The sequence below is a fragment of the Pituophis catenifer genome, unplaced genomic scaffold (assembly GCF_029215685.1).
Source record: "Pituophis catenifer annectens isolate HBS135680 unplaced genomic scaffold, rPitCat1.0.hap2 SCAF_8, whole genome shotgun sequence".
In the NCBI taxonomy this organism is placed as follows: Eukaryota; Metazoa; Chordata; class Lepidosauria; order Squamata; family Colubridae; genus Pituophis; species Pituophis catenifer.
In genome coordinates this window covers 60,912,461-60,938,056 of record NW_027256888.1, presented here as the reverse complement: position 1 = coordinate 60,938,056, position 25,596 = coordinate 60,912,461, and the positions used below count along the sequence as shown (strand labels likewise).

The 25,596-nt window shown below is 35.2% G+C and overlaps 1 protein-coding gene across 2 annotated transcripts; it reads left to right on the top strand.

Annotated features, from left to right (window-relative positions):
- The first annotated feature begins 25 nt into the window (after positions 1-25).
- Positions 26-25,561, top strand: AIMP1 (aminoacyl tRNA synthetase complex interacting multifunctional protein 1). 2 transcript variants are annotated; one of them, XM_070948308.1, is made up of 8 exons: positions 26-98; positions 2,132-2,238; positions 10,558-10,691; positions 14,881-14,994; positions 15,811-15,972; positions 16,641-16,846; positions 19,100-19,268; positions 25,320-25,561. In XM_070948308.1, coding segments are annotated over exons 2-8 (954 nt in total). In that variant the 5' UTR covers positions 26-98; positions 2,132-2,236; the 3' UTR covers positions 25,487-25,561. The 2 variants fall into 2 exon arrangements, with proteins under 2 accessions (XP_070804409.1, XP_070804410.1); XM_070948309.1 differs by lacking the exon at positions 2,132-2,238 and having other exon boundaries at positions 49-98.
- The last annotated feature ends 35 nt before the right edge of the window (positions 25,562-25,596 follow it).

The window sequence follows — 25,596 nt, the reverse complement described above, 5'->3', positions numbered from 1 at the left end:
GAATTGAGAGGCGTTTGGTGCGCATGCGCCTCCCATGGCATTCCTTGGTCGGCGCGTGCGCGTAGCCGTCTACCCGAGTCGCCTGCTGCAAAAGTAGGGTAAGTGAGATGCGGTGTGTGTGTGTCTGTTGATGGGGGGGGGGGGGTGTTAGATTAGCGAGGGATGAACTCGGTGGCCGGGTGACCTTTACCGTTAAGGATGACTACGGAGGGGGCGCGTGCCTGGATTTCTGGGTTTTTTTTTCCTCCCCCCCCCCTTGGGTGTCGCTCAGCGGGGAGCTCTGCGGGCCCGTCCATTGCTTTTGGTTACAAAATCAGGCTTGCAGAGTCGGTGGAGGGAGGGGGGGCGAATTTGCTCTTGATAATAGCTGGAAGAAACGGAGCGGGTGGCTGGGAAGAGCCCTTAATAGGGGTGGGTGAGTGAGGTGACAGAAATATCTTTATGCAGTAATTCAAGCGCTCGCTTTTTCTTTTTTTTTTTAAATTGTGTTGCTATTTATTGGTATCTGTGTAACTGGGGATAGATAGGTATTCAGGGAATGTCTTTTTTTAAAAAAAGTCCGTGCTGTAAGAAGAAGAGGAGGAGGAGGAGGAGAACGGGGGACGTCGAGGCTGTCAAGAATGCTGCGAATGCCTGGAGAGAATAATAAATATTAAGTTGGGAGTTTGGGAGGGAAGGGAGGAGTTTATGAGCAGCGATATATTCCTGAACTTGTTGCTTCATTTGCTTCCTTGCGATTTACCTTCTCTTGTTTCAGTTTTATCTCAGGTGTGTTTCCCTCTCTCGCTGGTCAAGCCGAGCCACACAGATAATAAGATAAGGAGAAAGGAATGAAAGGAAAGTTTAATGCTAGGACTTTCTGTTTTGCTTTTTAAGATGTTTTGCTTTCCATCCATGAAGCTTGGAAGGAAACTGAAGAAGCTTCTTGGATGAGAAGCGAAATGTCTTCCAAGAAAAACCAGAAATTCCAGTTGCCTCTTGAGAAAGCACCTTGGGGACAACCGTGACTTGGATGGCTGAGAATCTTCATAGAAATTTAATGCTAAGAAGCACAGGATTCATTTAGATGGCCTTCAGTTTAGTACATTGGAAACTGGCTGTTTGGGAGTGGGGGGTGGGGGGGGAAACTTTTTTTTTTTTTTAATTTGATTTATATGCCGCCCTTCTCCGAAGACTCAGGGCGGCTTACAATGTGCTCAGCAATAGCCTTCATCCTTTTGTATATTTATACAAAGTCAGCTTATTGCCCCCACAAACTGGGTCCTCATTTCACCTACCTTAGAAAGGATGGAAGGCTGAGTCAACCTTGAGCCTTGGCGAGATTCGAACCCTGCAGTAATTGCAGGCAGCTGGTCTTAATAAGCTTAATAACAGGGTGCCTTAAACCCCTGTACTACCAAGGCTCAAACTTCTTGCCACTTTGGGAGCTGCTTCTAGTTATTGGCCTAGATGTGAAATAATAACCCTATACAAGAAGTCTTTTTCTTCAGGAGCTGTAATGAACATACTATATGCGTGGATTCAGTCATAAAAGCTCACCTAAAAGAGCGTTACTCTTTTAAGTAATGTTTAAAATGTTAGAATATTTGGCTTTGTAATGCAGCAACTCTGTTTCAACAAGTTTAGGATCCTATTTGTAGATTTATTTTAATAAAATAGCTCTTTGAGGTAGAACTTCTTTTGCTTTGGAAGTGTTTATTCATAACTTTTGGCACGTGGCAATTGATGTTATTGGTGGCATAGGATATTTGGTTTTCTGATAGCTGATTTTCCAGTTAGATGGCTGTAAACTTACTAATATGAATGAATGAATGTGCCTGTGTATGTATATTCTATATTTATTTTATCCTTACTCTATTAATCTATTTACACCTAAACTTGCCTAATTCTGTCCTGTGTATACTAAATTCAATATGTGTGCCTTTAAGATCGCTTTGCATTCTTTTTCTTTTATCTGTGCACAATTCACAATTCATTGCACTGGCTTAACACTCTTGGTCTTTAATGCAGCCTAATTCTTAAAGGAAAAAAAGGGGATTGGTCAATATGATAGTGCAAGTGCATTTTCAAGGCTTGTTTTAATGGTGTCCAGGGATATTTGCATGGTTAACTCTGCCTCTCCTAATATCAGGTACTCACAAAAGACAAATTTGGTGGGGAAGAGGAAGTAGAGTTGAGGGTCGTATCTTCCACTGAACCTTGCAGTTTGAATCTCTTCTCTGGCAGTACCTGTTAAATGTGAGTGAAACTAACATTTGGTAGTCTAATACAGTCGTTTGCATCAAATGGAAGGATGTTTATATTACTGTGAATGAAATAAGATACGAATGTGCAAAATAAGGATCTAAGTCCAGTATATATCATCATATGAACAGAGGTTTAATAAAAGAAAAACAGTGGATGGTGCTGAAATCAATGCTTGATTATTTTTTCATATTAGTTCCTTTATCACCTCCCTAAACTGTTTATCCAGGTCAGGACAGTATTTTTTTTCCTCAGTAAGACATCTTCAAGCTAAGCTTCATATTGAAGGGAAGAAGTCAAAGACATTTTTAGTAAATGGCTGAAGTCAGTTCTAATAATAGATGACAGAGTGAGCTATATTTTATTAAACGTATTTATCAAATTTCTCTGCTTCTCATTTCTATACTTTTATAGAATATCGAAATATTAACTAAAATCTTAATTTAGTTCTCTATGAAAGTTTTGCTATAAGTCATTCTATGATTATTAAAGCTTTTCTCCTTTTATTTCTAGCCCTTCCACTATGTGGCTATAGTGAAATAGTTTAGTAGAATAGTTTGAACATACAACTTCCTTATGCTCAGTAAATGAGTTCCTTGACAAATCAATTACTTAGAGTTCTGTGGTAGCTCGGTTGTCTTTTTTTCATTAGCTTCGCTAATATTTGGAAGGGAATGAAAATAGGCTATTTTTTTATAGCCTATGAAAAATAGGCTATTTTTTTAGAATTTTGTGACAAAATTGCAGAGAATGGACATTTTGGAAAAAACCGAATATTTAATTTGTAACCCTCCTTGCACTATAAAATGTTTTGCAAAATATATTTTATATAATTTGGATTGCTTATATAGGTACATTTTGCTATATTATATTAAAGATGTTCATTATGCTATTATATTGAAGTTACTTTTATAATAGTAATATTAAAAATTATAAAAGAAAAAATAGAAAAATAATACTGTATAGTAAAAAAAAAGAAAAGAAATATTTAAAGAAATGACTTCGCCATTATAACGAATGTAAACATTTTTGGTCACTTATCATCGTCTCTAAAAGACAACAATGATCTTTTCTTCCCATCTTTTCTTCCCATAAGCTCTTGCATTGTAATTTCAGTCCTGGAAATAACATATCCATTTTAAACTTGAATAAATGAACCATCTTAATATTACTTCTTTTTACTTTTAACAATCTTGATTTTTAGTCATATAATGTTCTAGAAATTTATTTCTTTTTATTTTTTCTTTCTCTTTTCTCACAATATTCTTCAAAGGATTAACTTGTTTGTCTCTCCAATATGCTTCTGCCAACCCAGCAGTTCAAAAGCACGTAAAAAATGCAAGTAGAAAAATAGGGACCACCTTTGGTGGGAAGGTAACAGTGTTCCTTGTGCCTTTGGTGTTGAGTCATGCCGGCCACATGACCACGGAGACATCTTCGGACAGCGCTGGCTCTTTGGCTTTGAAACGGAGATGAGTACCGCCCCTTAGAGTCGGGAACGACTAGCGTATATGTATGAAGGGAACCTTTGCATTTACTTTTTATCTCCAATATAGAAAAATTATCCAGCTCCCTCTCTTGGTTTATTTCTATATCCCTTTTAATTATTAAGACATGAGCGTCTTCCTTTTGCATGTCAAGTGTAGCATCTACAATTTTAATAGCTTGTCACTTTTAAATCCACTTTCAGATCGGTCTCATTCTTGCATAATAAAACTTGTTCCTTACCATAACATCTTATCTATAAAGGCAGATGGTGTTATCCACTGGATCCATTGTTAAAAAAATTAATATTTTTCTCCATTCTGTAGTAGTACAATTTAAATATTCTTTCATTGTAATCTTTAGTTCCATATAGTGTCCCACCTTTAAAGTCCCATCTTAACATGTTTTTAAGAATTCAAAATAAAACTATTTTCCCACAAGGAATTCTTATAATTAATTCCAATATCTCATTTTAAATCCATGTGGACCCTTATTCCATTGACCCAAATCAATGTTCTAATCACACTTTGCTCCCCTCAAATAATTTTTTAAGTCCTTAAATTTATGTTTAGAACCTCTTGTTAAGGGTTGAAGAAAACTTACCCGGTGTTTTCAGACTTTTCAGTTTAATGGTTCCTAAAAGCTGAAAAGCAATTAACAAGCAATTTCTGAAAGTGCTTAGGAAGTAGAAAGAAGAAAGTTTGAGCAAGATATTGATTGGTTTAACCATTTAATCGTGTCTGACTCTTGGCGACTTTATAGGCAACTACTCTCCATGCTACCCCATCAAGCACAGCTTCTTTCAATTGTTGAATGTTCAACTTTGTATCAGATTTGATGTTATCAAGCCAGCGTGTTTGTTGCTTGCCCCTTCTTTTTGTTCCATTAAGCATTCCCAACATCATTAATTTGAGCAAGATGACTTTTCCCTTGTCTCTCAGAATTGTAAACCTGATGGACACTGCTGCCTTGGTATCTTCATGAGAAGCAACTGTCTGGAGCACTTTTGAGTGATGTGAAATCATCTCCTTGTCCAGAGAGGAATTACAAAGGATTCTTCATTCCACCATAGTTGTGGTTCCACTTTAGTTCAGTTCGACATTTCTACCCCAGAAGCCGTATTATACAGATTGTAATTTTTGTTATAAATCAATCTATAAAAATTCTTAATTTTAATGACTATAGTATAACCTGTGTAAGGTAAGGCATTACCTCCTCTTCAACTTCCCTGACTCACTATCTCTCTTCCATCTCTTCTCTGTTGTCTGCCAAGTAGAGGTAGTCCTTGACTTATGACCACAGTTGAGCTCATATTTTCTATTGTTAAGTGTTAAGAGAGTTTTGCCCCATTTTACGACCTTTCTTGCCACAGTTGTGAAGTGAATCACTGCAGTTGATAAGTTAGTAACCTGGTTGTTAAGAGAATCTGGCTTTGCTTGTTACAAGGTTGCAAAAACATGGCCCCAGGACACAGCAATGGTCATAAATATGAACCAGTTGCCAAGCATGATCATGAATTGTGATCACATGATCATGGGGATGCCACAAAGGTGTAATCGTGAGAAATGGCCATAAGTCTCTTTTTCCAGTGCCGTTGTAACTTTCAACGGTCACTAAATGAACTATTGTAAGTCAAGGACTACCTGTATCTTGTCTTGCAGGATGGCAGGCATCCCCAGAACTGCATGGCCCTGGGATCATTGGCACACTGTGTCTCAAGCTTCCTGGCATGCCATCGCTCTGAGACTGCAAGAAGCCCTGAGCTGCAGCTCAGTGCAAAGCTTCCACCCCAGGAAGCCCCACCAGTGTGCAAAACTATTGTTCAGCAATGTGGCACAAAACTGCCATCCCAGAAAGATCCAGTCGCCCCAGTTCAACCTCTCTTTCTGCCCTGCTCCAAAACACCTGCCACCTTGCACTCTGGCACACAGTTCAGTTGACCTTGCTCAGTTGATTCTTGCTCTTGCTGCTGTCAAGGCATACATTCCCTGATCCTTAACAAGGCAGCTGCTGGCTACACGAGGCCTCCTTCCACAGATATGAAACCACAGTGTGTGACATGTGGAAGATTCATTGGAAGTGGGAGCAAGAATTTAGTGAAGGTCAGCTAGGGCAGCAGGGGTTGCAGAGTGCAGGGGCCCAAAAAAGTATAGATGGGAGATAGGCATATGAGGGTAATTGAAGCACTCCTGGAGTAGTAAATGCTGGTAGGCTGCCAAGCACCCAAATTTTGATCACATGACTGGAATGCTGCAATAACTTCAGGGGTAAGTTGTGTGCCCCTTCATTCAGTGCTGCCCTAACTTCAAACATTATATTAAAGAGAACATTACGTTTTTAGGAAAAAGCAGTGGATACACATTTTGCTACATGACATTCTGTCTGAATTAGCAGTTCTAATATTAGTTTCTTGTTCTATGATATTTTCTTTGTATTCTTTCCATGGAGTTAAAAAATGACTTTTCTCTGCATAAAGATGTAATTGTTCATCCCTTCATTTTTTTTATTTTTAACTGCTCTGCATCTAAATACAGAAAGCTGTGAGGACATTTTTTTTCCACATTTTATATATAATTAAAACTATCAGGGTGTATTCTCATCATCCTTGATTTTTCCCACCCCTATATTTGTGGGAAAACAATCCTGTAATAACAAAACGTTTCCTCCTGAATTTTATTGAGTTCATATTCTTTGGGTAAGCATGTTTTGGGGTGAGAGTATTTGAAGACAATTTAGTAAGATCTTTGCAAGTAAAACATTTTTTCCACTTAAAAAAATGATTTTTTTTCTAAGTTTTCACAGGTATGTTAAATCTATACAAGGGTTAACATAATCTTTTATCTTTTTGTTTTTTATTGTTTCTCTTCAAAAATCAAAAAAATTATTATAAAAGAGTCATACTATTTTTCATTGTTTTTTTCTGTGTTAATTCCTGAAAAAGGTGTAATTTATAATGAAATATCAATGAAATAACATTTGCTGGAATTGGGTATGTCTAGTTTAATGAAAAGAAGGACTAGGGATGACATGATAGCAGTGTTCCAGTATCTCAGGAGCTGCCACAAAGAGGGGGTCAAGTTATTCTTCAAAGCACTTGAGGGCAGGACAGGAAGCAATAGGTGGGAACTAATAAAGGAGAGAAGCAATTTAGAACTAAGGAGAAATTTGATTTCTGACAGAACAATTAATCAGTTGAACAACTTGCCTCCAGAAGTTGTGAATGCTCCAACACTGGAAGTTTTAAAGAAGACATTGGATAACTATTTGTCTGAAATGGTATAGGGCATGGATGTCAAACTCACTGCATCAAGTCGGTATTACATGACGTATTGTGATGTTTTTTGCCTTTGCGGAGCTGGGGTGGGCATGGCCTGTGCATGACATCAGTTGATGACTTGCAACTGTTTTTTTTTTTAATTGAAAAGTTTTATAGGAAATACAAACATTTTCTCCCCCCCTTCCCCCCTCAACCCCTCCCCCCCACCTCCCCCCCCTTCCCCTCCTGCAACTGTTGAAATACAAAAAGCCAGAAGCAAAGTCCAGGCAATGGTTAAAAAATTTGAATTTGTGCCAGAGCCATAGAGACTGCCAGAGCTATTAAATGTTTAGTGAAATGTTTTTGTGGAATGCTAGATGTCTTCCTTTTGCATAGAGGTTCTGCAATGGGATAGTAACTACCTTTAGTTTTGTAATGAGCTTCAAGTTCTTTAAATGTGAGTAGTTCGATTCAGAGAGGTAATAAGGAGAATTCTGTTTATAGAAAGCTGCTTCTAGTGGAGGGATCTTTGCCAGTATTTTATGCTTTCTGCAGCTTTCAGCTCCCCAAAGATCCTGGAGCCAACATATGCAGCTGTGGGTCACTTTATGAAAATTTTCTATGTTGAATCTTTGTCTAAGTCCATTACTGTTGAAAAAGCCTAAAACCTTCATGGCTAAGATCCTATTTTTTTTTTCTGTATAGTTATCAGTTACTAAGCAGTTTAAGTATATATATGGAGAAGGATTGCAGTTTGTTTATTTCTTGCTTATGGGTTATATGCAGTCAGTTAATTTATTTCAAAAGGAACAGAGTGTTGTCTCAGATAATAGGAACATCCTAAAAATGCTTCCTTTTTGCGAGTTAGAGAATTTTGGGATCAGATAAGAGTCTCTGCTGTTGAAGAGAAGGTAAAATAAAGAAAACAGGAATCTGTCCATAGAATCTTGGATGTTGCCCAGAATACTGGATTTGGTATGCCTTGTGTCTAATCCAAATTGATGTTTATCAAAAGAAACGAGAGGGGGGGAGGGAGAGATTTCTGTTGATTGAAGGAAAAAGTAAAATGTATTTCAGATTAAACTTGATCCCCAGTGAATTCCCTGTACATTTTCATGTTGTTTTATTGGCAGTAATATGGAAATAGTTTGCCATTGTTGTCTTGATGTTTTATTGACTTCTCCATGGTTCCAGGATTTCCTGGTGATTTCCCACACAGATGCTAACCAAATCCAGCTCTGGTTGAGATCAGAATTGACCAGGGGCTTGCCACCTGCTCTAGGAGACCTATGATATATGATATATATATTTAACATCTATACATAAAGTCATTCTAAAGTAAATTGAAAATCTAATTCTGTGAATTTCATCGTCCCTGATTCCTAGGAAATTTGCCAAAAATATCGAAATGAATTGCATCTTTAAATCCAGTCTGACAGCCATTTTCAGATACTTCTGCAGTTTTCATTAACTTACTAAAGTCATCTGGATATTGGGAACTTTACTTCTTAAATACGTTGATATTGAGCAGTGTGTTAACAAAAGTTCTATTTATGCAGCGTTTTGTATTCTATTAACTTAGGATGGACCTGTAGATAAGAAAACATACTATCTTCAGCATATGTTAGACTAAGAGTTTGGTATTAGTTGACCAAAGAAGCTTGCCTAATGATTAAGAATGCAGTGCCTATTGCCTGTTCAGGTACAAGTTCTTGTAATTACTCATAGGTAAATTGATTGATTTACATTTATTGAATTTTTTTCTGGCATTCTTATTGTACCCATTAGTCAAAGGGCCTCAGAACAAATTTATAAATTAGTTAAATTAATCCTAATTAAACAGATAGAAGCAGTATTAAGAAATAGTGTGTATTTTTAATACCTTAAAGTGGCTTAATCAAGTGCTTTGTGGCAGAAATGTAATGGCTGTGTAAACGTTCTGTATTTTTTTTTTTTCATGATTGCCCATGTAAACTGTTAAGTAAATGATTAAATTTTCTTGCTAGTTTTATTTATTCATTTTTCATTTGTAAAATTTATTGGCCCGCCATCTTACCACAGAATATCTCTGGGTGCTTACAATCTTAAAAAGATAAAAACTATACAAAACCTAAAAAATATAAATAAAATACTGTATAGATCCAAATACCGCGGCCCAATTTAAAGATGGAGAAGGTGGGAAGGACTGGGATGAGGGGGGAAGATGTGGGATCTGTTGTTAATCTATCAACCACTCACTCGTTTTAGTGAGGTCTCAATTAAATAGTAATATTAACTGACATTATATATTTCGGGATGTTCTCCATTCCTGGATATTTTCCAGTCATATTCATCGATGTTTATAATGGCATACAGGTGAATATTGGAATGGCAGAGCTCATAGTGAATGTATTAATATATCCTACAGGTTTTTGCAGTAAAATATAGAACCTTAATTCTGTAGTGGGGAGAAATCAGATCAGCTAGCCATGTGAATTCAAATATTGCATGGATATTGTAAGCAAAATCTGATTAAATTGAAGGGTAAAATCTAATAAAAAGATAACTAGTTTATAGTTTAGTGAATTTAGTGAATTTAGGGTTAAATTAATAACGTTTAAAAATGTGGATTCTTCAACACACAAACCAAAATAAACTGACAAGATAAATGAAAGAGAGACCTACAGTAGTTGTATCTTTGGATCTGTGCTATGATTAATTATGTGTTATGATGAGACTAAATAAAAAGATGCATTGTGGAAGTAAGAAAATAAGTTATAGTTCTATATTTGATGAAAACCAACAAAAGCATAGTAGTCTTGGATAGAACATAACATAAGAAGACATTCATTGTACAATGGCCTTCCTGAATGTTTTAAGATGCTGAAATTTGAAAATATATCCAGAAATAAACTATGCTGAAAAAGTCTGGAATAGAAGAAATTATAGTGAAGCAATTGTTAGAAAAGAAGCAATCCTTATTTGCCTGTCATTCTTGCTATTGTTTACTTCACCAGAAGTTTGTATAAGTCAAGCGCTTACTCAGTATGGTCAATGAAGATTAGTAAAAAGTTAAAACTTTTGACTTCAGAATATGAATTTGGTAGAATATTTCAGAAAGAACTGGTAAGAGAAATTAGTATGTGCAAGTGTGCTTATGTATAGCCTTATTAATAACTATTTTCGTTATTCCAAGATTCAGATCTCAAAGAGGTTTACAGCTTAGAAAATGCTTGCCACAGAACACAAAACTTTTTCACGAGGAAAATGATCCATCTTATAAGTGTTTGAGTTCAGTTGACTCAGTTTGTCTTTTACCTTTTAAAAAGTGGAATGCATATTGTTATACATAGAAAAAACATAGTTATTACAGATAATAGGCAACGTGACCTTTTTATAACTAAAAAGTAAACTAAAGTAAAAGTAAAAACTATACATAGCAAAGTCAGTGTGACAAGTTCCCCAGAACTTTGAGTTCTGGGGAAAAAAGTAAATATGTTTATTATTAATTATGTTCAATCTATTTATTCAAAACAATGTTGGAAATAATTGCATTAATAATATGTTTATATTATCCTGTTTCTCTTATCTAGGATTTTAGTCCGCTCCTTAATGAAAATGGCAGCCAACAACGCAGTTTTGAATAGACTGGAGCAAAAGGGCGCTGAAGCAGATCAAATTATTGAATACCTTAAGCAGCAAGTTGCTCTTCTGAAAGAAAAAGCCAGTAAGTCATAACATTAAAATAGATTATTAATTATCCTTTCCAAATCAGTGAGTAAAATCTAAACTTAACGATTTTAAAGACCTATTTCAGGTAATAGCTTTTCCTATAAAAGACTATAATAACACATAATTTCCCACTTTTTTAAAATTCAGAAGATAAGTTTACCTGGTTTTAAAAGCTGTCAATGGGTATATTTGGCAGTGCTCTTTTAAATAAACTGCTATAGTTATGGCTAATAGGTACCTGAATTAAAACTGTAATAACAGTAAGAAGGGAAATTATGGTTTTATAGTCAGTAGAATCATAGAGTTGAAAGGATGATTTATGTTATTCAGTCCCACTCATTTAGTGGAGAAACCCAAATTATAGCATCCTAAACAGATAGTTGTCTAACCTCCATTTGACTGCATGAAATAGTGAATTCACAGACTCTCTGTTGAACTGAGTTTGCTGCTATGAATTCTTTTTTAACATTTAATCACAATCTGCTTTCCCGTAGTTTACATCCATTCTTCTATCCTGTAGCTTACATCCATTCCTGTATTCTGGAACAAGAGAGAAGAGGTCTTGACCTTCTATGTGACACGTTTAGTGATCTTTAAATAATGCTATCATATTTATACCTCACTTATTTTTTCCTCAAGGCTAAATACACTCAATTTCTTCAATCTGTCTGAATAGACTTATAGCACCTTAGGCATCTTCGTTGCCTTTCCCTAAGTTTTTTCAATTTCTGTGAATAATGCTTAAACGTGTTATGTCAGAAATATCGAGTTAGATTAATGCAGAATTAAGTGGAATGACTATATACTGTGAATCAGAAATTATATTTCTCTTGATGCAGCCTTAAATTACATTTGAGGTTTTTTTGCAGCCACTGTCCTGGTTCCAACTTAGCTCTTAGCTCACACTGCTTTAACAATGATTTAAAAAAAAAAAAAAAAAACACCCTACCATCACTAAATCTGATATCTCTAGTAATGATGCATTTGATTTTATGTCCCTAAGAAAAGAACTGCTGTCTAGTCCACAAGTAGGATTTGTTTTCTAATTAGCATGCTATTGTTTTGTTAGCTGTATACAAATTATTACATATCTGGGGGGGGGGGCTAGAGCTCACAGGTTCCTGGTATCTAGGCCAGCACCGTAACTATTTACAGCAAACATCTACAGTATTTGTACTGACCCATCGTGACCCCATGGACAATGTTTCTCCAGGCCTTCCTGTCCTCCACAATCCTCTGGAGTCCATTTAAGCTCACACCTACTGCTTCAGTGACTCCATCCAGCCACCTCGTTCTCTGTCGTCCCCTTCTTCTTTTGCCCTCAATCTTTCCCAGCATTAGGCTCTTCTCCAGTGAGTCCTTCCTTCTCATTAGGTGGCAAAAGTATTTGAGTTTCATCTTCAGGATCTGGCCTTCTAAAGAGCAGTCAGGGTTGATCTCCTCTAGGATTTACCGGTTTGATTGTCTTGCAGTCCAAGGGACTCACAGGAGTCTTCTCCAGCACCATAGTTCAAAGGCCTCAATTCTTTGGCACTTAGCCCTTCTTATGGTCCAACTTTCACAGCCATACATTGCAACTGGGAAAACCATACCCTTGACTATACGCGCTTTTGTTGGCAGGGAGAAAACATGTGATAAGGTTAGCCTATTACTTGTTCTTGACAAATCTATTTAAGCTTCCTTAATTATTACATTGTTTTCAATAATATATTATCTATTTTAAAATCTTCCTAGTTATCAATGTAGACTGATTGGTTTGAAGTTTGCTGATTTTCTTTTATTTACGATGGGACAACATTCACTCTTCCCCAATCTGACACCTCATCAGTTTCTTAGTTTTTTCCTAAGTATTTGATTAGTTCCTTTAGTATCCTAGAATCTTCATCTGATCCTCAAGGCAGAGACACATTCAGAACAAATAAATATTCTGTAATCATGTATCCATTCATTTCAAACTTCAATCCTATTCCTTCTGATACATACTTTTTGTTAAACTGGTCTGAACTGTTCGAAAATCTGTGCCTTGTCCAGGTTACCGTCAACATTTTGCTATCTTTATTGAGCAGCCGGTATATACAAATATACATACATACATACATACATACATACATACATTCTTTACTTTTGAATGTATCTAGCTCACTTTCATATCCTTAATATGAATATTCTTCTTCGCTAACATTCTTCACTAATCTCAACTTATTCTGAGTTTTCCTGTCACCATTTGTGCACTGTTCCTTTGAACAGTGGCCTCTTTTCTATTTACTTTTTATTTTCTCTAACTTGATGGAATGTTAGAAATAAATTATATAAAGGAACTGTCAACAGATAACTCTCTGAATATTGAACATTTAGCTACGCAGTGGAGGTTGGCAAATGGAGACTGCTGAGAAAAATATTTCCCACTTCCTTCAAACTCCCCTACTTGTTTTCCTATGGGAAAGGCTGTTGGGCAGCAGCTTGAAAATATTGCCATTTTCCAATCTGAACTGCCCCCCTCCACTTCTGGATATGCAACCTCAGAATGGAGATTAGAAGCCCATTCTGTGCTTCCCAGTGCATACACATGCATGCAACCTGGGGAAGAACAGAAATACACACAGAGCTGGATACCGAAGCTACAAATTTGGTTACATAGAAGAAAATACAGACAACTTTCCATGGCCGTTTCTAGAAAAGCATTTGGGGGGAAAACTGCATCCTTTTTCATTTGCAAGCCTCCATTTAGTTTTTTTGTGTATATTTTGAATTTGCTTTTTCTGCTATTCTCCATTTTTTTTATTGCAGTTTACAATTCTTAAAGAAAGGGATTTGCTTTTTCATCTCCTTTGTTAGAATCTTCCATTTATCTGATTTTAAAAAAAGTTACATCAAAATACATGTCTGACTACTCTGAATTTTTTGTAAAACAAAACCAAAATTGTACCATGTTTCCCTGAAAATAAGACCCTGTCTTATATTTTTTTGAAACCCGAAATAAGCGCTTGGCCTTATTTTCGAGGAGGTCTTATTATTTGGGGCACATGGAGCAAGATGGGGCTTCTCTTGCCATATTACCTGATTTCCAGCTCTGTCTCCATAACCCTAACCAGAGGAAATGGTGGGGACTGGCTGCACATGCGTATAAATATTTTCGGGGGGGGGGGTGTATTTTCACGCATGCGCTCAAAAGCCTGATTGGGCTTATTATCCGGGGAGGTCTTATTTTTGGGGAAACGGTATGTTCAACAATATTATGGTTACAATAATGGAGATTTTTTTTTAATTCTATTGTTCAGGATTTTAAGATTTGTATTTAATGCATGTATACTAAAGTTTGTCCTTTTTATGATCTGAAGAGATTTTATGGCCTAGAGTCAATAAACAAGGTTTCTACTTACAAATATGAAATGAAACTTTTCAACAGTTTCCACATAGTTCTGAGATAATATCTCCAGAATCTGTCATCTTTTTTCCACTCTGGGTTTCTTGATAGAGAACATTTAAACAATAAAGTGTTTAGCTATGCATTCCATTGGAATAGGCATATACCATGGTTCCAGCTTATATTCCCACCAGAACCAAAGCACAACAGTTCATTTCTTAGAATATATGCCAAGGAAAAGAGGGAAGAAGTGTGAATTGAGTAAGGAGTCCCTTTTGTATATATTATGGATTTAATTGGAAAACACAGCGTTCAGGGGGTATTACTGCAGGGTTTTAATAACAATACTGGGTGGTAAAATATCTGTTTTAATATTTAGAAAAGCTGGAGTGAATACTGATGTAGTCATTCCATAGGATCTCTCTACAGACACCTGTTCCTTCTTCCACAATCTTTAATGGAAATAACATGGAACTTTTTGATTGCTTGTTGATGTATTTCCCATTATCATGACTTTTGCTCATGTCTGTTTGTTTTTATATCATGACACTATTTTTAAATCGCATATTTCAGCACTCATAATAGATTTATAAATGATTCCGGGAACTTTCATACTTGTAAATGTATCCAGTGTAACTCTGTATTTTTAATATAAATGTTTAATCAAAGTACATAAGGTACAAGTAATTAGGAAATTTCTCCATTTTCTTGAAGCTTTCAAAACAAGTGTACTGTTACTCATATTTAGCTCCTAGCAATGAAACTCAACCATTTTTTTTTTACAATTCAGTGATTCTAATGAGAGTTCTGCCTCTTATAGTCTTGCAGGCATCTCTGAGGGAAGAGAAGAAACTACGTGTTGAAAATGCTAAACTTAAGAAAGAAATTGAAGTGCTAAAACAGGAATTGATCCAAGCAGAAATTCGAAATGGAGGTGAAAAATATTGTGTTATTTTATGCAAGCATACCTCATTTATAGTGAGGCCTATTTTTTGTATGGTCAGTATTTAAAAAAAACATGAAAAGAAGCATTAAAGGGGGGCAAAATTGCATTTATTTTGCTTAATGTGATATGAATGAGAAGGAAAAATCAGGAGGAAAGAGAAAGATACTTGCTACCCTATTACCTATGCTTCATTTCCACTTAATCTTGCAAAAAAAGATTTTGGTGAAGGTTAAGAAATAGCCTGTATTATAGTATCTCAGGAAGAAGTTATATTGGCAAACTTGAACTATTTGTTTTGTTTGTTTTTGAAGACTAAGTTGATACAACTTTACTTGCAGAGAAGGATTGAAAATGTTGAAAAGTATTATGGTCAGGTCTGATATTTTTCGTATAATACAGTGGACATCCATAAACGTATGCAGTTTATAACTTCTATCCTTTGGTTCTTTTTTGTATATGGTTATATTTTAATTGTACTATTAACTCATTGTAATCAAGCCGACTAAAAAAAATCTGGATTAAAATATCCACATGAAGATCAGTGACTTCACACTTCAGTTTGTTTTGGTTTTGATTACGATCTTCTTTGTGATTTTCTTTACCATTAATTGTTATGATATGAACAAAAAAAATCAGAAGGCTTAAAATGTAATGCATATAAATATAAGCATGTGCTTGGAAACATGGAAGAAAACATTTTTCATTAAACAATGTACTTTTATTCCAACAGATTTCACAAAATAGGTTTAAATATCAGAATCAAGATGTAATTAATTGGAATGAATATTTTGTGTTTAACTTTAGTGAAACAAATATCTGTGCCACCTAGTGAGACGGCTTCTGCAGTTTCATTTTCCAAGGATCTCTCTCAGACATCATCTGCTGCCGAAGCTCTATCTGATCCTAAGGAACAAATCAAGGGACCCAGTGAAGAAAAGAAGAAGAAAGACAAAACAGAAAAGAAAGGTAATACGTCATTAGAGACTTCGGCAGGCTCATTTTCTAACTCAACTCTACACATTAATACCAGGGGTGAAGTTTACTTACTTCCCTACTGGTTTGCCAATGTGCGCGTGCTGTCATGTGCAACGCCTTCTGCATATGCGCAGAGGCTTAAAATGTTGCAAAAAAGCAACATCATCATGTCCGCACCGGTGGGCAGAGCCTCCTGCAGCTGCTGCTACTGGTTCGCCCGAGCCAGATAGAACCGGCTGGATTTTCACCCCTGATTAATACCCTTTGCTTTTCTCTCAACTGCTCTCAGGCTTGTAACTATCCTTTCCTCATTCTGTAAATGGAAATTGGACTTTGTTTTGCCAGTTTTAAAATTTTTCATCCTTTTTGTTTACAGCTATGCTTCAGAAATTGTAGGGATTACTGGATAAACAGGAACAATGATTTATTTTTGATGCCATGTTTATTGTTAGAGTAAATAATATATGTTTTTTTACAACTGTGCTTTTTATTACAGTTGTTGATATAATTGCAATGTTTTTGGTCTTGATGTCATGAAAGTGTTCTTAATACTTTACATATAAGGCAGTTTTTGTAATGAAAAAAGAAAAAAAATAGGTAGTTTTGTGAAGTGAATTGCATCAGAGGATTTATTAATTTGGTTTCCTTCCTTTTTGTAGGAGAAAAGAAAGAAAAAAAGCAGTCAGCTGCAAATGATGATTCAAAGCCTTTAGATGTTTCTCGACTTGATCTTCGTATTGGTTGTATTATGACGGCAAAGAAACACCCAGATGCTGATAGTCTTTATATTGAGGAAGTTGATGTTGGAGAAGCAAATCTAAGAACTGTTGTCAGCGGTTTGGTGAAACATGTTCCTTTAGAAGAGGTATAAATAAAATATCTCTGATGTCTTATTTGAGGCGTTAGCAACGTTTTTATTTATTATTGTTCATCATTTATGTATAACTATTTATAGTATGTTCCAGTTAAATGCTTAAACCTCAAAATCTTGAGATCTTGAAGTTGAGACTTAGTGGTTTACTTAAACCATTAAAAAGATATCAAAAGTTTCACTATCTCAAAAAAAAAATCTACTACTTTGAAGATTCAAGTGGTCCTCTGAGATCTACGCAGCATACCCAGAAAGGTTAATATTAGTTCCATACTCTTGTCTTCTATATATTTGTAGATGCAGTTTAATCTGGTGATCGGTTGTAATACATTGGACATTGGTAAGGCATGTAGGCAAGATTTTGCATTTCTTCCTCAATAACAAAAGTCATCTTCAGTAGTTCAGTTTGTACTTTTAGAAATGTTCCAAAACCCACGTTGCTCAATTACAGATGGAAAAGTTTTGTATTTCTATGCCAGAAATAAAGAAAACTAACAAGGATCTTGACCTTTATTGTTCATATAATGTCTATTGTATCTGAATTTGTTATACAGTCAGAACCTACTTTATAATATGCTGAGCAAATTATTCTTAATATTCATGGATCAGAAGAAAGTATTTTCCATAGCATTCTGCTGGTATTTGTTTTACTTATTGTTCTAATTTATCACAGGTTTCTGTTGTGATCATTGTCTAATGTGAAACATGCTTTAACTAATATCAAGCACACCATTACTTTATGGTGTAGCATGCTTGGCTTTTCTTATGTAGTGAAGAATCTCCAACGACCTAAATCCAATACGATCATATCTGTAATATTTCTTGTTCCTTTCTTGTTAAAAAGGATTTGATCTAAACCACTATGCATTTGTATTGGTTAAAATGTTCAAGGAAAAAAAAGACAAAAATAAAAACCTGGATATAAAGAAATTTGAGAAAATGAATTATAAAGCAAAATTGGTCATAAGAATACACACAGACACACACCTTTTTCCCCCAACTACAAGGTTTCTATTTTCCAGTATTGTACCAGATTGATTCTTGCTGCTGTTACCATATATCATAATAAAATGTTATATTTTTCATTTATATTTTCTCAGATAATACCTAATAAAAATATTTGTGTTTTTAATTCAAATTTATTTATAGAATTGTTTGGAATTTTTGGCATATTTCCATCCATTACTTTTGATTTTTTTTTCATAACCACAATATATGGTAAAAAGTTCTTTCTTTGTTATGCCATTTCCAACATTTATTGTTACAAGATTTATCAGTCCTGACAATTATTGAGAGACTTATAAACCAGCTATAGAATATTTTGTACCCGTTTTTCCTCAATTGTAGCTTGATGTAAATTTTATTAATTTTTTCCATATGTCTTCTCATTGAGCCATGGTTAAGATTTTGTTGCATTTTGATCAGAATTCCCATGTACTAAAATTTAATTTCCTTGGACAAAACTGTTGATTGCATTGTCCCTGATGGATTCAGTTTTCTTGTTTTCTTTGTGCTCTTCTTCCCTAGAGGTTGTCTCAGCAGGTGGCAGTACCTTCCTTGGGCTGGGAAGCTCAACCCAGTTGGGCCTCCATTTATGAATGGAGGCTATCTGTAAATTGTATGTTGGGAAATGGAAAATATGCCCTAAAAGAAGTCAATGGCAAACTGCTTCCATAGCAATTCCCCAAAAAATTATATGTCTAAATGAAGTCACCAGGTGTCACATCAAAGGGGACTTGTCTTCCCCTTCCCTTCAAATCTGGGTTGGAACAGAAGCCTTTAGAGTTTAAATGAATGTTTTGGAAGGCATATTATATGCAACCATTTCAATTTAATTTGTTCCAAACAGTTGCTCTATCCTGACATTTGGGATTTGTAAATATGCATACCATATTATATCCTGAGTGGTAAACCACCTGGACATATTTGTTATATTTTCCTTAATTAGTTTAAAATTCTTAATTTAGTGACTTTTGATCACTAAGAATGGAAATCAAATAAAATTCTGCTTCAACTATCATCCAGCACATTAGGACACAATGCTAATGTTTTTATTGCTTCTTATTGCATTTGTATGCTAGAGGATCATTAACCATTAAATATTTCTTAATGTTGGATTAGTGAAAGAAAAAAAATATTTTTTGTCTATTTTTGTTCTTTGCATTAATCTTTCCTTACTTCTTTGTTTGGTAGAAACCTGAAAAGGCCTCAATAAATTGCACTTTTTTTCTTTTAACTTCTATATAGATGCAAAACCGGATGGCTGTGTTTCTCTGCAACCTAAAACCAGTAAAAATGAGGGGAGTAGTGTCCCAAGCCATGTTGATGTGTGCTAGCACACCAGAAAAAGTGGAAATTATAATTCCTCCTAACGGAGTTGTTCCTGGAGAAAAAATTACATTTGAAGGTTTTTCTGGTAAGCAGAAATGTCTTGAAGATTGAACAGAAATTGATGAGAATTTTTTTTTTGTATGAATTATGAAAACATTTACAATGTGGTTTTAAATGTGTGCATATCTCTGCCTGAAAAAAACCCTCTAATTTAAACAAAAATTAAAATAAGATTTTAGGAATGACTGTTTATAATAGGTAATGCTATTAAGAAGGCAGAGAAAGAGAGAAGTAATACAGAATACTTACTGTGTACTATGTTATATGCATGTCTTAAGGAGTATATTTTTTGCCAGTAATTTGTATCTAAAGTCAAACACTAGTTCATATCTTGTATTTCTTGAGGTTAATATTGAATAAAGTTCCTTCGCTCTTCTCTTTTATCTACTTACTAAAGGTGTATGTTTAATTTTTATGTTCTGGACCTTCTGCAATCCAATAAGTAAATTGTGAATCATATATAAAATCCTTCACTCTTCAAAGAGGGAATAGAATACATTTCTAAGGATGATACAACTAGTAAAATGTCTTCAGTAATAAGGGGTTTCACTTAAATAACTTTACTTTTTAAAAATAATTGCTTCTCTAATAGAGACTTACAATAGTTCATTTAGTGATTGTTCAAAGTTACAATGGCACAGAAAAAAGTGACTTATAACAAATTTTCACCAAATTTACGACCATTACAGCATCCCCATAGTCAGGTGATCAAAATTCAGACAACTTGGCAACTGACTCAATGACTGACTGCTGCAATGTCCCAGTGTCATGTGATCACCTTTGTTGACCTTCTGTCAAGCAAAGTCAGTGGGGAAGCTAGGTTCACTTCACAACTGTGAAGTGAACCTGTTACTAATTTAACAATTGCCGTGAACCACTAAACAACTCTGGAAAGAAAGTTTGTAAATGGGTCAAAACTCACTTAAGAAATGTCTCAGCAACAAAAATTTTGGGTTCAATTGTGGTTTAAAATTGAGGACTACCTATATAGGCAAACATGGGGAATTTTGATATTATCCTAGATTAAATAAAAATTATTTAATGGAGAATCACTCAAAAAGGAGAACACAGGTAGCAAAACCACTTCGGAATTATCAATGAGATATTGTATGTATTATTTTCCAGTATGATATGAAATGGAAAGTGGAAAAAATAATATGTTTCCTGTGATAAGATTAGATTTATTTTACTTTTAAAATGAGAGAAAGTTTGCAACTATTCCATATTCCGGAATTAATTTTAGGGAAAGCAGTGTTTTCTTAGTTACAGAAGTGGAATGGGGGAAAAAAAAACTAAAATCCAGGCTTAATATTATAAAATTAGGTTTTCCTATTTTCTTATGTGATAAAATATAGAAGCCTGCACATTGTATACTTGATAATTGGTACAATGCCATCAAAACTATTATTGGTTATTATATAGGATTGTAACTTGGCTAATATAAAGGAAAATATACAGCTGGACAAGAGTGCTAACAGTGTGCTTAATTTTATTAAGGCATAGTCTCTTGCAGTTCTGCAAGTTTCTTAACCGAAAAGTGGTAGCACTAACTTTGAAATTGAGCTTGAGAGAAAAGTATCGGAGAGCAAGCCATGTTTGGTTATAATTAGTTGGAGTTCCATAAAAATAAAAAGTTATATTTTAAGACAGATGTAAAAGTCCAGCAGGGTAGGTAACCTCAAAACCTGAACCAGTAGATTTCACATCACAGATACTTTTGCTATCACATAGCATATGGAGTAGTGGGAAAAAAGAGTTGCTTAGAGGTATCACAGTGTCCCTCAAAGCTTATATTCATAAGTTTATGATCTGTATACTCTTTGCTACACTAGGAAATGTGTATATATACATATACATATACATATACATATACATATACATATACATATACATATACATACACACATACACACACACACACGGACGGACAGACAGACAGATAGATAGATAGATGTTGTTTGTACTTTTTAGTAACTTTTGTACTAAGCACAGTTTGTTTTCTTGCAGTTTGTAACTAAATTTTCATACTTATATTTATTTAAATGTTAACAATGTTTGTAGGGGAATAATTTCGTGCATCTTGTAGAATGGTATGTATCAAGTAAGGCAATACAATTCGCTAGTATGTATCTAGAATATTTATTGTCCTAGACCAGGGGTGTCAAACTCGATTTCATTGAGGGCTACATCAGGATTGTGTTTGACCTGGGGGGGCGCGGGAGGGCATGGCTAGCTCGACATCACTCATGTCGGAGGTGTCTGTGGTGACCCGAGTGTTCTGCCAGCGAAAACGGGCTCCTGGGCTCTGTTTTTGGCTGCAACAATCTCCTGCAACCCTCTGCCAGCGAAAACGGCCCTCTCGAGCTCTGTTTTCACTGGCAGAGGCACCGCGGACAATTCTTTGCTGTTTCCAGGGCGGCCACGCAGGCCAGATCTGGCTCCCAAGCCTTGAATTTGACACCCCTCTCCTACACAATTAAATTGCCATCTCCAAAAGGGATAGCAACAATCCTTAATTAACTCACTAGTAAATCTACTTAAAGAAGCTTTTCCATGGTGTTTTGGGGCTCCCCACATTGTGCAGGACTATGCGCACACAAATAGATTTGTCATAATCACCATTGAAATTATGCTTGTTCAGATTCTAGAAACTTTCATCACATTTTCAGGAGGTTATAGAAAATGTCATAATACTTGCATATGATTGTTCCTTTTTTCTGCTTTTCTTCAACAAAACATTCTCTTTAAATAATACATTGGAAACTGCTGCTGGTTAGTGAGTTTCCTTTTACAGATGATTATGGCCCTGTTGCAATTGGATATGTTTTTATAGTGGTTTTACTCTGATGGATTGTTGCTTCCTTTTTTGTTAGATTTTATTGCCATTTTGATTTATAAAGTGTCTTTTAAAAGTCCGATTTATAAGTCCGGTTTTTCATAAACAGACAGGAAGGAGGGGGAAATGCCCTCTGTTGCCACAAACTTAGCAAACTGCATTACATGCATGATTCAGAGGTTGCCATGACAAATTAACTGTGTTATGAGAGATACAGAATTTGTGAATGGGATTCCTCTTTGATAGGAAACCTGAAATAACTGTGGATTTTTAATAGTTTCAAATGAAGGATTTATAACACATCTGATAAGTTTGGTCTTTGGAGACTATATATCTTAGCTGCAAAATAAGACAGTACTCTCTAAAGCACCAAAGAAAAATATATCTTGTAGTTATGAAATAAAGGCAACCATATTTTATAACAAGCTTCAACATACTTAAGATTGAAAAACAGCATTATATTTGGTCATTTTTCTAATTTCTCCACTTTATATAATACCTCTTGCAATGATGACAGAGTAGTGGTTTGCTTATCAATATAATAAACTTTTATATTTAAATAAAAACCTATTGTTGCTACATTTATATCTCCGGAAATACTTTGTTTAGACTTGTCTTTCTGATAAAATGCTGAAGGAAGATTGTCCCATATTGGGTTGAAATTGCTGTTTACTTGCTAATGATTCTTTCAGTGCATAGTTTAGTCAGAGCAGCACTATAGATTGATGTTTATTAATAACAGTATTTTGAATGCTACACTTAAAAAAAATCATTTCTATCCCCAAGAATTCTCTCCAATTTTTCTTATACATGTCTTTCAAGAGGCTTGTTTCTCTTGAAAAGAAAAGGATGAGAAGGGAGGGTTTTATGGAGCATACACCATGGTGTTCTGGTAATGTTTAAAAGTGGTGCCTGTGCTAATCTAATACAAGCTCACCACAGATCCCAGGAGAGTTTGCCTGGGTATTCCAAAGCAAGTTTTAATAGAAGCCAGAAGATTGTTCTGTAATAAAAGCCAGATTTTAATTTATTCTTGAAAACTAAATTCAGTTTTGTAATGTTTGCATTTTAAAGATTTGCCTGCTCTTTTGGTTTGATATATATTTTCTTTTGCATAAAGAGGCTTTTATTTTATTTGAAAGATTTTACCGTGAGGAGATGTCATTTTAATTGCCTTTTAGTTAGAGTAGAGTTTAGTAGAGTAGAGAGTAGATCAGTACGAAGATGCACTAGTGTTTAAAATATAACTAAGATAAAAGTAAAGTTTCTTTCTTTTTGGTGGGCAGATAATATATTCATGTATAAACATCTATCATTAGTTGATTTTTCTTTCTCACAAACTATTTGTTAATCTGAATACCAATCTGTCAGGTGCGAAGAACCAGACCCACATATGTAGAATACAAATTAGAGGTACTTTATTGCTCAACGCTTATTTCACAGGAATCTTCCCACAGTGGCAGGTTACCTGTGGGAAACACTAGATAAAATCCAACGGCATTCAAGGGGAGTCAGACTTTGTTTATATAACAACTCCAGACTACTTCTGAAGAGTTTGACCACTGTTCCCATCCAGAAAGGTTGTTCTCCAACATAATTCTATTACACTTGCTGTAATTTTAATCTTTTACAGGTGCTAAATTTTTAAATCTCTGGGTTCCAGGAGAATATTGGGCTTGGGATTTATTTAAAAAAACAATATTCCTCCCGTATTGCAGCATATCTGTTCCTGCCTTTTAAAATAGCTTCAGTAACTATTGTTTATAAATGAAATAAAGGCTAGAAATGTCTTCCATTCAGAAGGTGGCTAAAGTTACCAGTGACTACTAATAGTCACAAACAGTGCCTAATGCAGCATTACTTTGGAGACTAGTACTTGCTTGCAAGTACTGATAGGAAGAACCTATTAATATTCACGTGTAACTTCAAGATTTTTTGTAGATATTTGTTGGTCACTTGTAGAAACAGAATGATAGGCCAGGTAGATCTTTGAGCTACTTTTCCTTTGATATCCATCTGTTCTTGCAAACAGGAATAGGAAGTCAACAGCATGGTTTCTCTGTCTGTTAACCAATATATCATCTACTACCTGATGGATGACTAAATTGTCTCTTGTTGTAATGGGCTATGAATAAAATTCAAATGTGTAGAATGTCTGGATTTAGTTCCAATAATATATATCTAACACGGGCTTTCAGATGGTAGATGAATTCCTTGTTTTAGAAGGATATGCTCATAGTAAGCTCACTGATTGCTGTGCGAGTCCCTTACTAAGGAAATAAGGAATAAAGCATTACTGCTACTCTGCATGGTCTTGCACATTCCTGATGGGAAGCAGAACACCTAGCTCACTTAAATGGTTTTCATAATCTTACTCTTGGGCATTGTATTATTCTACTGCTGTGCTTTAACCTCAGGATCATTTACAACAAAAAAATGCCATAACTCTTACTATCCCATAATTTTAGGTTACATAGGGAAGGCTGCATTATTTTATTCTTAATCATTTTGAACATACTTGAGTGATTTTTTTTTGAAAGGTGAGATAAAACAAACCCAAAATAATGTATTATATTGTAGATACTATTTGAAGATGATATTAAATTAATTTGCTAGACCTAAGTAGGGTTGATTATTTTCATAGATACCATTCATTGCTGCCGGCTGGAATTTTAAATCAATTTTAAACCATTCTTTTATATATTGACAGAAGCCAAGTCAGTTTTAACTGTGGTTAATAATCTTTCTGCAGGTAGATTGTAATAATTAGTCATAGAGAGGAAGGATGAGGAGAGGAAGTTCACAATGTTTTGACTTTTCTTCAACTCATATTATTAGTTTAAGTTCAATTTTTCTCAACTAAGGTTTCACAAGAGATTGGGATGGATGGAGATGGATGGATGGATGGGTGGATGGATAAACAAATAAATATCTTTTTTGAACTTTGTCCACTGCGCAGTCCTTTGTTCACTGCACAGTCCTGGCACTACTGGGCCGTGGCCTATTTGCAACTAGGCTGCATGATTAAGTTATGCTGTGCACACATGCGTCTGCTCACCAGTCATACGTGCACATGCGCATCGGCCCACCCATCTCTTGGCCTGGTCCCCCCCCCCGGACTGCCAAGTCACAAAGTTTGGGAACTGCTGATGTAAATCACTTCCTTTATGTTGTGAAAGAATATGCGTTCAAATTCTTAGTTTCACTTTCTTCTCTTCCTTTTTTTCTTTTTAAAAAAAGGTGAACCTGAGAAAGAACTTAATCCCAAAAAGAAAATATGGGAGCAGATCCAACCTGATCTTCAGACTAATGACCAGTGTATTGCTACATACAAAGGAGTGCCGTTTGAAGTGAAAGGGAAAGGTGTGTGCAGGGCTCCTTCAATGGCCAACAGTGGAATCAAATAAATGAAAGCTTGGAAAAGTTTGAAATAATTTTGAAGGGAAAAACATGAACATAAATAAATATTGCCTCACTGAAAACCATGTCTCTTTCATTTTATTACAACCTTACAGAT

What these genes read in the sequence shown, in the direction of transcription:
- AIMP1 (XM_070948308.1), top strand. An exon ending in AGCAGAAATTCGAAATGGAG is followed by an intron (nt 14,995 to 15,810) that starts GTGAAAAATATT and finishes GTTTAACTTTAG; the next exon opens with TGAAACAAATATCTGTGCCA. An exon ending in TACATTTGAAGGTTTTTCTG is followed by an intron (nt 19,269 to 25,319) that starts GTAAGCAGAAAT and finishes TTTTAAAAAAAG; the next exon opens with GTGAACCTGAGAAAGAACTT.